General features: G+C 43.7%; 1 protein-coding gene across 4 annotated transcripts in view; it reads right to left on the reverse strand.

Annotated features, from left to right (window-relative positions):
- The window catches only part of jag2b (jagged canonical Notch ligand 2b), a 43,638-nt gene extending 38,890 nt beyond the window's left edge, over positions 1-4,748 (reverse strand). For 2 of the 4 annotated variants that reach the window (XM_047574022.1, XM_047574020.1), the window contains exons 1-2: positions 4,393-4,748; positions 3,488-3,802 (exon numbers count right to left, since the gene is read on the reverse strand). In XM_047574022.1, the coding sequence (XP_047429978.1) occupies positions 3,488-3,802; positions 4,393-4,461 (384 nt within the window). In that variant the 5' untranslated portion in view covers positions 4,462-4,748. The remainder of the gene's footprint in view (positions 1-3,487; positions 3,803-4,392) is intronic. The other 2 variants (XM_047574023.1, XM_047574021.1) reach the window with 1 other exon arrangement.
- Positions 4,749-14,301: the final 9,553 nt, after the last annotated feature.

Consider the following 14,301-nt stretch of genomic DNA (forward strand, 5'->3'; position numbering starts at 1 on the left):
AGCATGCCAAGATAAAGATAAAATGTACTTTTATCTCCCTAGGGGACACCTAGCAATAACTGCACAGGTGTATTTGCTATATACTGTGTAATATTTTAAGTAAGATAATTTGACTTTACTGTGGCATTAGCATTTAAGATAAACTAGGCTAACTGTGATTGCGCCAGTTGCATTCTTAACTTTAAAACACGAGTATATGATCAAGTCAAAGTTCCTCATTGATCAAGTCAGATCAATGAGGAACAATAAATAAAAATAGTGAACACGTGATTTGAATTAATTTTTCTTATTGGGATTTTTAAAAAAGTAACCAACACTTATTTTATACTACAAACCACATTCCCTCGACTTGAAAATTTTGGATTACGGTGCGAACAATGCTTTAACTTAATGACTGTAAACCCATGAGATGAGAGGCAGGGACCATTTACTGTAAATTCAGAGCTGTGGAGTGTGGGCTGAGCTCAGAGGTGGTAGCCAGCATCCGTGGCCAGTCTCTTCTGTCTCTTCGCTGGCATCCTGGCAAGACGAGCCAGAGCGAGGGAGAATCACTGGTAGATTTCCAAGGAACGGATAAGAATCACACAATCTGGGTAAACCAGCCATTAGCGACTGCATCTCACTGGGGTGACGACAATGAGACGGAGAAGAGAGGGGAGGCTGTGATGTGTGCGCCTCTTCACTGAAGCTGCAGCCTTTCCCAGAAACGCAGGATGATACTCATTGTTAGAGCGTGACTGCACTACACCCCAGATGAAGAGTGCTCTTCAAAAGAAAACAAGAGGCATCGCAGGGTATTTTCATAACTCAGGATTTCAAGGACCATTTGAAAATCGCTGCTTGTATCAGGCGATCTAGCAAAAGCAGTTTCGATATCACTGTGCGTCCTCACGCTGCAGTTTTACCATTAAGTTTTGATTGAATTCAGATATCTCTGAACAACCTCATCAACTTGTACGCACATGCACAAGCCAGGATGCCAGGCATGCTGAAATTATGGCAGCCTTTCCGAGAATATAACGCGTGTAGATGGCTTTAAGCGCGTCCTGCAAACAGCATTTATGCAGAACACACGAATAAAGCAAAAAAACTGGAAAGAGGAGGTAAATATATTCCTGCAAGGTTTAATTTTCTGCTAGGGGAGTCTGGTTCAGTGATGTCTGGGATGTCTAACCCTTGCTGGTTTCCATGGGGCTCGACATGGGCAGTCGGCCAGATGACACAGCCAATAGTACACTACATCTTTGTTTCTTCCACCGAGCAAAGCAACAACGCCACAGCCAGTGACCCCGCAGGCTTGTTGTGACATCTGCCACTGGAATAGTGCACCGTTATCAGCTGGGGCACTTAGCAGAAGAACGACACACCAGAATAGCCCTCTTCACCTCTGCTTCGAGGTGTCTGCCTGTCAAGGACTCAAACAGGAGGAGGGTTCATGTTCTTTTAAAGCGGGCCTCAGAGAAACGCCTGGCTCAGGTGTTAAACCACCTGATGGTCTGAACAAAAGCCCAACTCTTAAAAGAACAAAAACAAAAATATATATACACAGTTCTTACTGCATGAAATCACACCTTTGATAGTTTCCCCCGAAGCTTAATTCGGTAAAGGTGAAGCGTGTCTGCTACAAAGAGCTGCAGGAAACCATGAAATCGTTAATATACTTGAAGTAAATAGCTGAATCAAACTTGTGATGCTTTGTACACAAAGGGTTACATAAGCGTATACTTTGAGGACGACAGCAGCAGCAGTAAAATCTGGTCGTTATTATGGAAGCACGTCTTTTGCTGCTCAATTTCCCCCCAAAAGCAGATTTTCTTTATTCTTAATCAACATACAGTTCGGTTTGTAGTTAAAGGTGCGATGATCACACGGAAACTCAAATCACCATCAACAAAGAAAACTTTCAAGTGTTCACACTTGAGGGATCGAGTGATAGTTGAGCTTCTTAGAAAAACGCCTTAAAGATTTAAATCCAACGTGAATTCAGATATCATCGTCACCACGACACGTGACCGGGGAAAGCCGCAACCCCTACAACTACAAATTCGTGGAAACGCTGCTTTATTGGTTGTTAAAATTGTTGAATGCAGCTCTTTCTGTCCTTTGACAAACAGTTTAAGCTGCAGGTTCAACGTTTTATTCAATCTGAATAAAAACACGGATCTAATTTTTACAAGGAAACGGGACTAGATTCCATCAAAACCTATAAGCGGAGCCTTCTTTCACCTCAACGCATGCCTTATTTGCGCGCCTGCATCAACAGCTATCGCTCATCTGCAGTCAGACGAGCTTAATTGCCCTGGAGGGGCCGCCAGGGGCCACCTGGCACCCACAGCAGGAGAGGAGGCTGTGGGGTGCTGAAGGGAGGGGGGGGCCAGGAGAACACGTTGAACCACTGCCCGGAGGCTGAGACACATATTTGAGCTCGACTCGCGCCGTCATGTCTTTAATTGATCACTATAATGGAGGATTACCTAAAAACCAGGATGAACCCCACTCATATACACCTGTGAACAGGATGCAGTCTTCTCAAAATTGCTCCAGAAGCTGGATGGGGCTGTATTACACCAGCCTTCATATCAGTATCAATGAATCTGCCGTTATTCACCCTCATGAATCAGCAAAACGCAGAAGCGAGAAGCTTCGCCCCAACCGTCGCACCGTAAGAGAAGTAACAGTTCCTCCTCCATTATCTACATATCAAAGCATTTCCCCGGCCTAATCGTCCCATCGACACGCGGCCTTTGGCAGGTGGAGCTGGAACAAAGCCAATCCTCATATATCAGGGCAACTTTAAAAGATGACCCAGATGACACGATGAAACGCCGACGCTGCAACCGGATCCCCGGGAAGCATGCGATCATTTAGCCCTCATGCGTGTCACTTCTCCTAAAAGGACGGGATGCTGCTCGGCAACCCCGCTTAATGAGGGCCTCTGCAAAGACGTGACCCAAGACCTTAACCCGAATCCTCAAGGTAAACGCTGGCGCATATTTGGCACCAGTGTGATCAAGTGAGATGAAATATTTTGGCAAAGATGCAACTTTTTTTGCAGGTTCTTTGACTTTGACGGTGAAGCTTTCTCTTCGGGAAGGCAGCAGCAACAATTATTTAATTAGTCCCCTTAAAGAAAGCCCATCTGCATATATTTTACTAATGATTTAGGTCATTCTCCTGGTTGTAGATTCTAAAATGTAAGAATTGGAGACCTTCTAGGAGAAGGTGAGGCTGATGATATTTGATGACAGCGTCTTGAGTCGTGTTATTTAAGTAGAGTACAGTATGTGTGCAGAATGAGAGAGGGGCTCATAACCATTCATTAATGGCTTCAGGGAGTGCTGTCCCGCCTTTCTGTGCGCAGACACCTGAGAGTGCGCACCAAATTGCGCACATTTGAAACCTGGTTCCCTCGTGATGCCCTGACCAAGACTTTTCCACGCTTAATTGTGGAGATAAATAAACACCGTCAACAGTAGTGATCACTCACCGGCCACGCAAACTGGAAGGGGATCAAAATCTTGCCAGCCTCGTCGATCTTGTTGTTCTTGGCGCTTTTAAAAGAAAACATATTTCCACCGAGAACTTGCGTAGATCCAGCTCCGAAAGTGCAGAAGCCGGTGGTGGCCACCTCCGTCTGGTACTCCTTCAGGCACACTTTGAAGTAAGTGTCGCACTCGTCTCGAGTGCAGCGCAGGTCCTGGGAGTTCCTGGAGCCATCGCAGCACTCCCCGTCCGCCAACTCGCCGTTTACATTCTCCACGGAGATCAGCTGCAGCTCGAAATAGCCGGTTGACTGGGACACCTAGAGACAACACGGTCAAAGAAAAAAAAAAAAAAAAAAAAAAGGAGCCAAATTAAAAACACGGAGCCGCGCGTAAACAGACCACAACCGTGAGGTTGTTTGACTGGAAATAAAATAAAATAAAAATTTGGCTGCAGCTTTTGGTTGGATGTGCCAAAATAAGTTCATGGTGAATGGAGCACGTGAACAGTCGGGTTACAAATGAAGCGGCGGTGCAGCAGCCAATTGATGCAACGCAACTTACAACTTGTTTGGATCAGGCCTTTAAAATAATAATAATAATAATAATAATAATGAGATTTATTAAATAAATAAATAAAGGGAATCGGCATTTAACCGAAATGGATCGCAGCCTTGTATCAATTCCTTCAGTCTTGTCATGGTGACACGATCACATGCTCCACAACTGACGGCTACGTAATTGATTAATGTGCCGCTAATATTCAATGCCGGGGCTCAAGAAAGAAAAAAAAAATACACGCGCCCACGCCCACCAACTTTTAACATCGGTCATTTTTTATTACGCGTGTGCGCGGTGCGCAACGAGATATTGTGTTGATATTGAAGGGAGAAGCCCCCCCGAGTCTTACCTCCGTCCATAACGTCAACAGCAGGCACACTATTGGGAAGCGATTCCTAATCCTGGTGCGATTCCACATGCCTCCGATTAATTAGAGTGACATGGGAGGGGGGGAGAGAAACGGTAAGAAAAGACAAGCAGCCGCGCAGCCGGCGAGCCGTTCCTCCTCTCCTGACATGCAAGAAGAAAGAAAATATTCACACGCGCGTTGTGATCCCCCGGTCCGGATTTTTCACCGAGGCATTATTGTGCATGCGAATGAAGCGCAGTGATGGTCCACGTACAGGAGTGTCCCTCCGTCAAATCTCTCCACACAGCAACTGAGATGTTCCGTAGCCACAGCCTGAGGAGAGGATGTCTGCTTTGATTGGCAGCTCCGCAAACCACTTACAAATTGGCCTGCGGGCAGTCTCTGAGCCAACCGGATTAAAGGGGCGGACAGTAGTATAATAACCCCCCTCCACCACCACCACCACCACCTCCTCCTCCTCCTCCTCTCCTCCAACCCTCCTCATCCACCTCCACCTCCTCCTCCTCCTCCTCCTCCCAAAACTTGAATTATACTGGCTTTTCTATGAGACAAACCGCATTACAGCGCACCAACAAAAGCGGAGGATCGACTTTAATTAAACGCAGCCACAAAGACATTCTAATGAGCAGGGGCCAGGAGTCTTTGCTTTTTTGTTGTTGTTGTTGTTAAACTGCAATTCATTACCGTAATTAGACAAATAGCGTGCCTGTTTTTTTTTCTTGCGGACAACTGATTAAAAAGAAATAATAATAATAATTGGAGTTTCACAATATGAGCTGATTTACAAGAATAAATCAACAATAAAAAAATATATAAATATATAGATTTTCCTCTTCACATTTACGCCTTTAATATTTAGTGTATATTTCTAATGCTATTTACATGTTTTGATTTACGGGAGGAAGAAAGTGAAATCCGTTTCTGTAGCACTGAACAGTATTTTAAATAAAACTGCCTCCAACACGCCTGGGCTCTGGCGCACTTTTAGCCCCAATAGCTTGCAGCAGTTCACAGCGCCCTCTTCTGTCTGTGACGCACGCGGCACATTAAAACCTGCAAGAGGCTGCTCATTGCGAAACCCCCCCTTCGCCTCTGCAGGATGAACTCAACACTAAGTGCTGTAAAGTGACAGCTGTGGCGTTTCTTCCTTTAACCCGTTAATGCACGCGGACCTGAAGCGCACGTGAGCATATTTGCACACTCGCCCGTGCTCGGCTCAGTTTGGGGATGTTTGCGTCGTCTTGCACTGACGCCAGGTGATGTGTCGCTGTCTCTGCTGACAGATGGCCCATAGTGATTGGTGTATTTTTTTTTCTTTGTTTGTTAGAAACACTGAATTATGATTGATTTCTATTTTTATTTTTGATTAAAACGCACCCTAAGAAATAGATATTTTTTAATTTATATACTTCTCCCTGCTCAATTCTTTCACGCACAAGTTTTGGTGCAAATATCATTAACTGTGTGGACTCCTGGGGTCTTTAAAGGCCTTTAATATTGTACTTTTCTATGGTAGCAGCAGGTAGAAATTCAAAAGGCAGCCGGGGGCCACATTCCCTGTGTGACAAGGCCAACGAGAGAGACAAGCCGCCACTCAAAGCCTGTGTGACAGAGGCCTTAGCCACCCCTCCTCCTCCTCCTCCTCCTCCATCCATGTCACCGTGTCCCTCTCATCAGGCGACTGCCAGCTCGTCAGATAGGCCTTGAAGGAGGCTGCAGATATCTCGAGCCGCTGCAGACGCTTTGACTGGAACGTTTCACACGCTGTCACGAGTGCGCGTGAGTGCCTTAAGTTGGATCGCGCTCGGTGGAGGGCCTCGGGCTGTGAAGGAACAATGTGTGAGAGTATATCCTGACACGTAGTGGGTTCGGGTCAGTTGGGCGAAGACACCACTGTGGGTCTGGACTGAAATATCCCGGCAAGCTCTGGATGCAACGTTATGATTGTTCAGATAATGACTCTCAACTGAATGCTATGAAATTTGGTTCACAAACTTTCCGTCAACCTTTGAACAGGAGCCACTAATTCTTAAAGGATTCCTAGGGAGTATTTTTGAAAAGTGTCGTCGCCCTGGGAGATGCAGTCCTTGCAAAATCAGGCAAAAACATTATGACCACCTCCCTAATATGGTGTAGGTCTCCCTTGTTGCCTCCAAGACAGTTGTGACTCATCAGAGAATGGACATGGACCTGGTTGTGGGTTGATAATTGGGGCCTGTAGGTCCTATGGGTTGAGGGGAGGGGCCTCTGTGGATCACTCCATAGATACTTGATCAGATTGGGATCTAGTGAATTTGGAGGTCAGGCTATTTTTGTTTTTTTAGTTGTTTTAAACCCGTTTGTATGTCTGTTTCAGGCTGCATCCTGCTGCCATTGAGGATCATCATTGCTATGGGGCGGGTGCTGCATGTCTAAGTAACATCCGCATGAATGAATGCCAGGCCCAGAAGTTCCCCACCAGAACACTGGATTACCAGAAGACGCTCAGCTATTAACTTCTCCCGTCAGTGGTCATAATCTTGTGGCTGATCGGTGCATGCACACACTCGCTTAAATACCCATAAAAGCGATGTTATGCAATGATCAAAACCGCGACGTTTACGTTGTTGTTGTGAGCACTTGAGCTTGTTGGCTTTAACATTTAGCTCAAAGCGCTGAAGTACGTCCTCGCGGAGTAAAGAGACCTGGTGCTAAATCCACTTATAAAAGCATTTTCATGCCTATAATAACACTCAGCACTTCAGTTGCCACACCTGTTTTCATACCAAGGTGGAAGCGCCTCTCTCTGAGAGCATTTAGACTTTAATGATCCGCTAATACGAGCCTCTCCATTGAAAGCGTGACTAATGTCATTTGTTAAGCCTTGAGCCTGAGCGATCCACCAGAGGAGGCTGAACACATTTCACCTCTTAATATCGTTCTTAATCAAATCTATTTTTAATAATTTAAAATTTCGTGAATTTTTTTGTTACAGTTCTTTATCGGGTGCACCATCCATAGTGTCATGAAATAATATCACCAAACTATCTGAGTGCTAACAGCTACCAGAGGGCCTCAGGCGCTGTGTGCCTACCTTGTCTTCCTGTTTGCATACACTGCATGCATGTGTGTGAGGCACAGGGAGACAGAGGAGTGTGTGCAGCAGGAGAAAGGATTATGAGTGGGAGCGCTGTGGGGGGTTTGCCAGCCTCCGGGGTGCAATGGGAGGGGATGGGGGGGGTGGGGGGGTGAAGTGGATTTCTTCTCTCATCCATTTTTCATGGCTTTTCTCCTTTCAGATCTCCAGTCTCTGTACATACGGCTGACGGGTCGATTCTCTTTTATCTTTAAGCATCTTTTGGGGACTCTCTCTGCATGTGTGTGTGTCTGGTGGCGTTTGGGGGGGAGGGACGGAGGGAGGGGGTGGGGGTTGAATGAGGCAGCGTGGGTCAAGGTTGAGATATGCTGCGTTTCATCAAGCTCTAATGACCGTCCCACAGCCCGACAGCTCCACCATCTATCTCTGATAAATTCAGAATATATAGTGGGTTTTATATATATATATATATATTTTCAAATGCTTCTTCTCAGACGAATATTATGGAGGCACCAGATATAAACAGCACTGTTTAATAGCACTTTATTTCCCTTGTGGATTAATGCAAAAGTGGCTTTGAATAATTAATGACCTCCGTTTTTGACCTCTAGAGTTCAGCATCATTGACCGAAACTTGTCTCCTGGCCACCACCCTTTCCCCTCGAGCTTTGGTGTCCTTTAACTGGTAGGAATAATTACAATACTCTTTAGGCTTTAGAGAGGCAGTGACCAAGTGCAGAACTTCCAGTCAAATCTGAAAATGGCTGCCGTCAAAATGGCACTGGAAAATTTAGGTTTTCCCCCAACGTCGCTAATCTGTCGTTACAGCTTTGCATCTCCAATATTAAGTTACCTGCTCCTCGTTAGCTTGCTAACGAGCCACCTCAGTGGATTTAGATGTCACCTCTTGAACGGCAAGCACTGGACACATGCAAACAACATGGATTAAGAATGAACAGTGTCAGAAAACCTAAAAAAAACTAAACAATAAAACCACAAGCTACTAAAACAAAGACTTAAAGGTCATAGACTTTGTTGCAGGAAGCAAAATGCACCCCCTCCTAGTGCTGTTAGCAATGGTGCAGTAGTGGTTCAAAAATAATATGTACCCAGATTAATGAAGAGCTATTCAGCCTTACATATTATTTATTCTAGCTGCTGAGAGACTAAAATGCCTGCAACATTTAATGCCTAAAACGTTAGCTGCTGACCCCAGGGTTTATATCTTTCATGGTGACCACTGTTTCCATGGTAACAGCCATATGCAGCTACTGTAGTTGGGCATGGGTTAGCTTGGCTAGCAAGACGTGATTAGCTAGCCGATTAGCTCTAGCCGTCTTTAGCCATACTGGTAAACCAGGTAAAAGTTAAATAACGTGCTACCACCTAGCCTATCACCAGTTGTATAAAATCCTAAAAAGATTATTTACAAAGTAACATTTTCATTGCCTTGTGGGTTTCTCAGTAGTTTACATGGGTTTCAGAAACACACATTACTTACTTTATGTACAACAATCCCACAGTTGAGTTATTTAACAAATGTCAATTTGTATTAAATAGTCCTAAATCTAAAACAGGCTCACCATTGCATCATATATGAAGAAATTACTGGATTAGTGCCCATTAGCAAGGAGCTAGGCTGCTATTTCACTAGATAATATTTATTTTATTTTAATCTAATCTTTCTTTTTACTTGTGGTTTTCAAGAGTGTGACTTTCATGTGCGACTGAGCTACTGTGACCAAGTAATTTCTCTCGTGGATCAGTAAAAGTCTATCTAAGTCTACAAAAGAGGCAGAAAGGCTAGCTGTTACCTAGCAACCTGTTCATGACCTGAACAACAAATTTTATACTTGACTCAACAATATCAAAAACACAAACCTAAGAGATTTATCTGAAGGCCACATCTTTACTACACCTGACTTTACTTCACTTAGAATTAATTGAATTTTCAATTTCAAAAAAACAAAAAACAACAAAAAAAAAATGATATTTGTACATTCCTATGGTTGACTGGGCTATTAAGTGTGTGGAAAGGGCATTTCCGCTGCGATCAAAGGAGATGTTGCACAGTCACCGCCGACACTGAGGACCTGCAGCTCTCGTGCACCCTTATGTTCTGCTCTGTTGACGGCACTGTATGCATTTATGTTTCCTCGAGGGGCTCGCTCAGATTTCATACGGTACATGCTGGTCTGTGGGACGTGTTACCGTTCAGTGGACAGCGCAAAAAAAGTGACAGACTTTCCCAAATGAACTGGAAAAGCCTGGTTCAGGGCACGTCGGTAACACTGGGTGAAAAGGGAAATGACTCCGGCCTACACACACACACACACACACACATGCACGTACATATTTCTGAGTATGGTTTACAACTGAAAAACAACTGTTACAATGTCAACCAGTTGGGCAAGTTGATGGCACTTGTTAGCGCCTTTCTGGCTTTTCCTGTTCATGTTTGGCAGCCGTCGTTTAGCCTTTAATGACACCTTTGACAATCAAATGAATTGTTCAGAAGTCTCTTTTATTCAGAGTATTTGTCTGTGATTTGCCTGCAGCTCTAAATACTCAAAGAATTCATATACAAAAAAATAAATAAATAAATAAAAATGCACGTGCTGCGTCCTCAAATGGGGACATTAGGTTTAAGGTTTGTGGTAGCTTATTCTGCTCTATTTAGACCTGTTGTCCTCATAAGTGGACGCTTGTATCTGCCATTTAGTGGTAGCAAAGGTAGCAAAGCTATTCAAACAATACACAGGGTTCAAATATTCATTTTGTCTTATTTCAACCATGTGCAACAGTAGGGTGCCTCAGGGGTGAAATAAAAAAATATATATATATAAAAATGTTTAATCAACCATTTTGTGACCCCCCCCCCCTGCAGTACCTCCGTGAACCCCCTGTTGGTGACCTATGCAACAGTCATAGTAAAAAATACAATGATGAAAAATAACATGATAGCAGGCATTTCAGCTAAATCTTTCTTTTTAATTTTAATGGTTGAAAATTGTCTTTTTGTGCTTCTCTAGTTTGATATGACTCAAAAAATTAACAAATCCAATCGGTAGTAACAAACTACAGCGTTGCTAATTAGCAAGTACCCATTTGAGGACATAGGGATTAAACGTCCTGCTCAAAGGTGATGCATACTTTTTATAATTCTTAGGAGAAATTAACAACACAACACATAAAAGCTCGGGTCTCAGGATTTCAATCCCCCTTGAACCTGACTTATCATCTCTTGTGCTTCCTCCTCTCTGCCGTAACGTCGTCGCTCAGATTACCTGAATGCTACCTGAAAAGATTCAGCTAAAGCTAATATGCAGTACGTTTTTTTCAGACTTGTTTCCTGTCAGCATTAACGTCGCAAATAGCACTCGACTCCGTCCACATGTGTCCAGTCCATCCCCGCATGCCTCGTAAATTTACCTCACTGATAACACCGCACAGCGTCTGCAAAAAAAAAAGAACGAAAGGAAAAAAGAGCGGCAGCAGTTTTATGGCCTGCGTGATATTAGCCTTTTAAAACAGAAACAGGTTGTGGGTATTTACCTGGTTCCCGTCTGTGGCTGTTTATGCTCTGGATCCTCTGCTCTTCCTCGGAGCACTAGGCCACGTTAATCCGAGGTTATGACCTAACTGCAAGAGAGCGGAGGTAAAGAGGAGCGAGCACATCTTGTATTGATTACAAGTGCATTTTGGTGGAGAAAAAAAACAAGATAACATGATGTGGATTATCTGATCAGGAGGGTCAAATCTTTTTTTTTTGTGTGAGATTAACAAAGGATAAGAGCGAGAGAACAAACCCTCTCTCCTACGTTTCTTAACTAATCTTTGATTATTTATTATGAAAGGCTGAACATTACTTTTCGGATAAACTGTCATGACTCACTGACATGTGTAACAAATCTTTTAAGTAGAAATCACCAAAAGTTATTTACGATCAAGTTACAAAATCCTCTTCTTGGTAATTTGCCCTTCAGGAGCAAACATGGAAGATGTTGGGGTGAATTGATGGGTCAGAACAATAAATCTTAACACAACCCAGTCAAATCTTGTTTCCTTTAACCACAACCATCAACGCTAAAGCTTAGCCGGAGGGGTTATGGATCACACAACAAAGAAAGGTTCCTAACTTTAGTGAACGTCTCTCCAACCAGCTTGGTTTTCTTTTGGCCTTGTGCTGCATCATGCTTGCGCTGATGAGTGAGTTCTCTCCAGGTACTTCGGTTTTCCTCCCACCATCTGAAGACGTGCTCGTTAGGTTCATTCTAAATTGGCTGTAGACGGGAGGCCTGTCCAGGGAGAACCCCGCCTCTAGCCCAGTGACAGCTGGGACAGCCCCCCCAACCCTCCAGATGACAAGAAAGTTAGAGAAAATGAATGAATGACGTCGCAGATCAAAGCTCAGCTGACTTCCAAATGTTTCATGGGTTAACTTTTAAGCAGATCAACAAAATCAACAAGCAACTTTGTCATAGCTGAGTAAAAGGAATGACCACTAAAAGGAAAAAGAGTTCATCTTTATATCCTCTGTAAAACATTTGTTCCACTGGATCTGCTCAAGAGTCCAGTAGAAAGCTTCAGCGTACGAAAACACACAGTAGATTTATTGCTACAAATAGAGGTTTAAAAACGCACCTCCTTCCAATATGTCTAAGAGCTCATTAGCATACAGATGGAGAATGTGTCAGTCTGCCCCGGATCGTTCAAGCTTTGTGCATCTCTTCTTAACTGCAGAGGTAGCTCTGGCAGTTATCGGATCCCGACTTTCCTTCAAAGGGGCAGGTTTCAGATCGGACCTGTGAATGGACTGCATTCAGAGGGAGAGGTGTGGCCATCCATCTGTTGTGGACACACACACACACACACAGATGGTCTCTGGAGAACAGAGACATCCCATGTGTCCAGTTACAACATGAAAGCAACAGAGACGCAATTTAAGGACTGATGCATCCACCAGCCTCCACCGCCCCACCAGAGACGGCGGGTGAGGACTGTGTAAGGAAAAGCTTCATCATTGGGGGTGAACAGGAATAACAGCGCACATTTTAAGATGCTAACCTCAAAGGTGCATCGACGTGTAAACACTAATCTACCTGCACAGTGGCACCAAACAGCAGGCAGACACAGGGAGGGTTAACTAGCTCCTTCAGGAGTTGGTGGAGAGGAAAATAGATCCCATGAGTTAGCTTAAATTAGCTATCTGACAGGAACATGAAGGCTAATGACTGTTAGCTACACACGCTAGTGTTGTGTTTACAGCTTATTGCACTGCCTCAACAAGGACAATAGAAATATCTTCATACTGCTTTAATATATTAATGTCTTTGTGTTAGCTTGTTAGCTCAAAGTACGTTTCAGGCAAATACCTAGCAAATGAAGTCAGACATTGCCAAGATGGCGACGGCCCTAACCCATCGCACGGAGCTTCAAAATTGCTGAAGTCACAACGGGTTTGTCAAGCATAGACATAACATCAGGCGTAACATTATGACCACCTTCCTAATAATGCGTAGCTCTCCCTTGTGCCTCAAAAAGAGTTGCGTCTCATCAGAGAATGGACACGGGCCTTCTGAGGGTCGTCCTGTGGTGTCTGGTAACAGGATGTTGTTAGTGGGAGGTCTGTGGGTCCTTTGGGTCGAGGGGAGGGGCCTCTATGATGGATCATCCCACAGTTACTTTATCAGTTTGGGATCTAGTGAATTTGGAGGCCAGGTCAACACACTGTGCTGTTCTTCATGTTTTTTTTAGTTGTTCCTAAAGCGTGCTTTGGCTGCATCCTGTTGCCATCAAGGAATGACTGTCTCAAGATGGTCAACGTCATTTACTTCTCCTGTCAGTGGTCATAATGTTGTGGCTGATCTGTGTATTGTGTGCTAATTCAAAGGCAACAACCTGAATTTATTACAAAATTCAGAAAAAAAAATTCACGTTTAAACCCATCACCTATCCACATCAGCAAGAAAAATAAGAAGCAGCTGAGAATAAATGTTGAAACACTGCTCCATGTTTGTCTTATGAACCTCTCTTCAAGAGTTGCTTTACCAGAGAAGCAAGTTTTGACACTGAAGGGAGGGAGTGTAAGGGTGACTAGCTGCCAGTTTGTTCCCAAACAACATGCTTTGGAGAGAGAACGACATGTGTAGCATTTGACAGAACAATGCACATAAAGTGAAAGTGATATGTAAAGTAAGTCATGCTTGGAAGACACGTTTTAAAGCTGTTGAAACAAATGTTAGAATCAAATGCCTTTGTTCTTTCCTTTTTCCCTACGCATCTCTCCTGAGTGATGTGATAAAAAATCATGTCTGCTGTGCAGCAGCTTTTATTTTCCTTAAGGACAGAATGCTGCTTTCATTTCTGCTATCCAGATGCCCATCAAGACCAGGTTTGCAGATTTTACACTTGCTTATCTGCTCGGAAGGGATTCTTTGCATAAATGTGTCAGCCTGTTTCCTGATCTGCATCTAGTTAAGCCTTATCGGGATGTGTTAGTTCAGCGGAGGTGATGTGTGTTATGCATAAAGGCCGATGACAGACGTATGTAAGCAGCAGAGAAGATTTCATATTCAGACAGTGACTACTCAGATCTTTCTGGCTCATTTTTAGCACTGATAAGCAGCACACACTAACACATCCTACTGAGAATGGATTTTTAACAGATCAGATTTATTTTGAATTATTACAACTGTGTTTTACTGTGTTGTCATCAACTAACTGTTTACACAACAAATTCCGCTTCTATCTGCTCACAGGAAGAGTTATTGACATTAGAAAACATATTTGTGGTTATTATTAAATGCTTG

The sequence above is a fragment of the Mugil cephalus genome, chromosome 21 (genome assembly GCF_022458985.1).
Source record: "Mugil cephalus isolate CIBA_MC_2020 chromosome 21, CIBA_Mcephalus_1.1, whole genome shotgun sequence".
Lineage (NCBI taxonomy): Eukaryota > Metazoa > Chordata > Actinopteri > Mugiliformes > Mugilidae > Mugil > Mugil cephalus.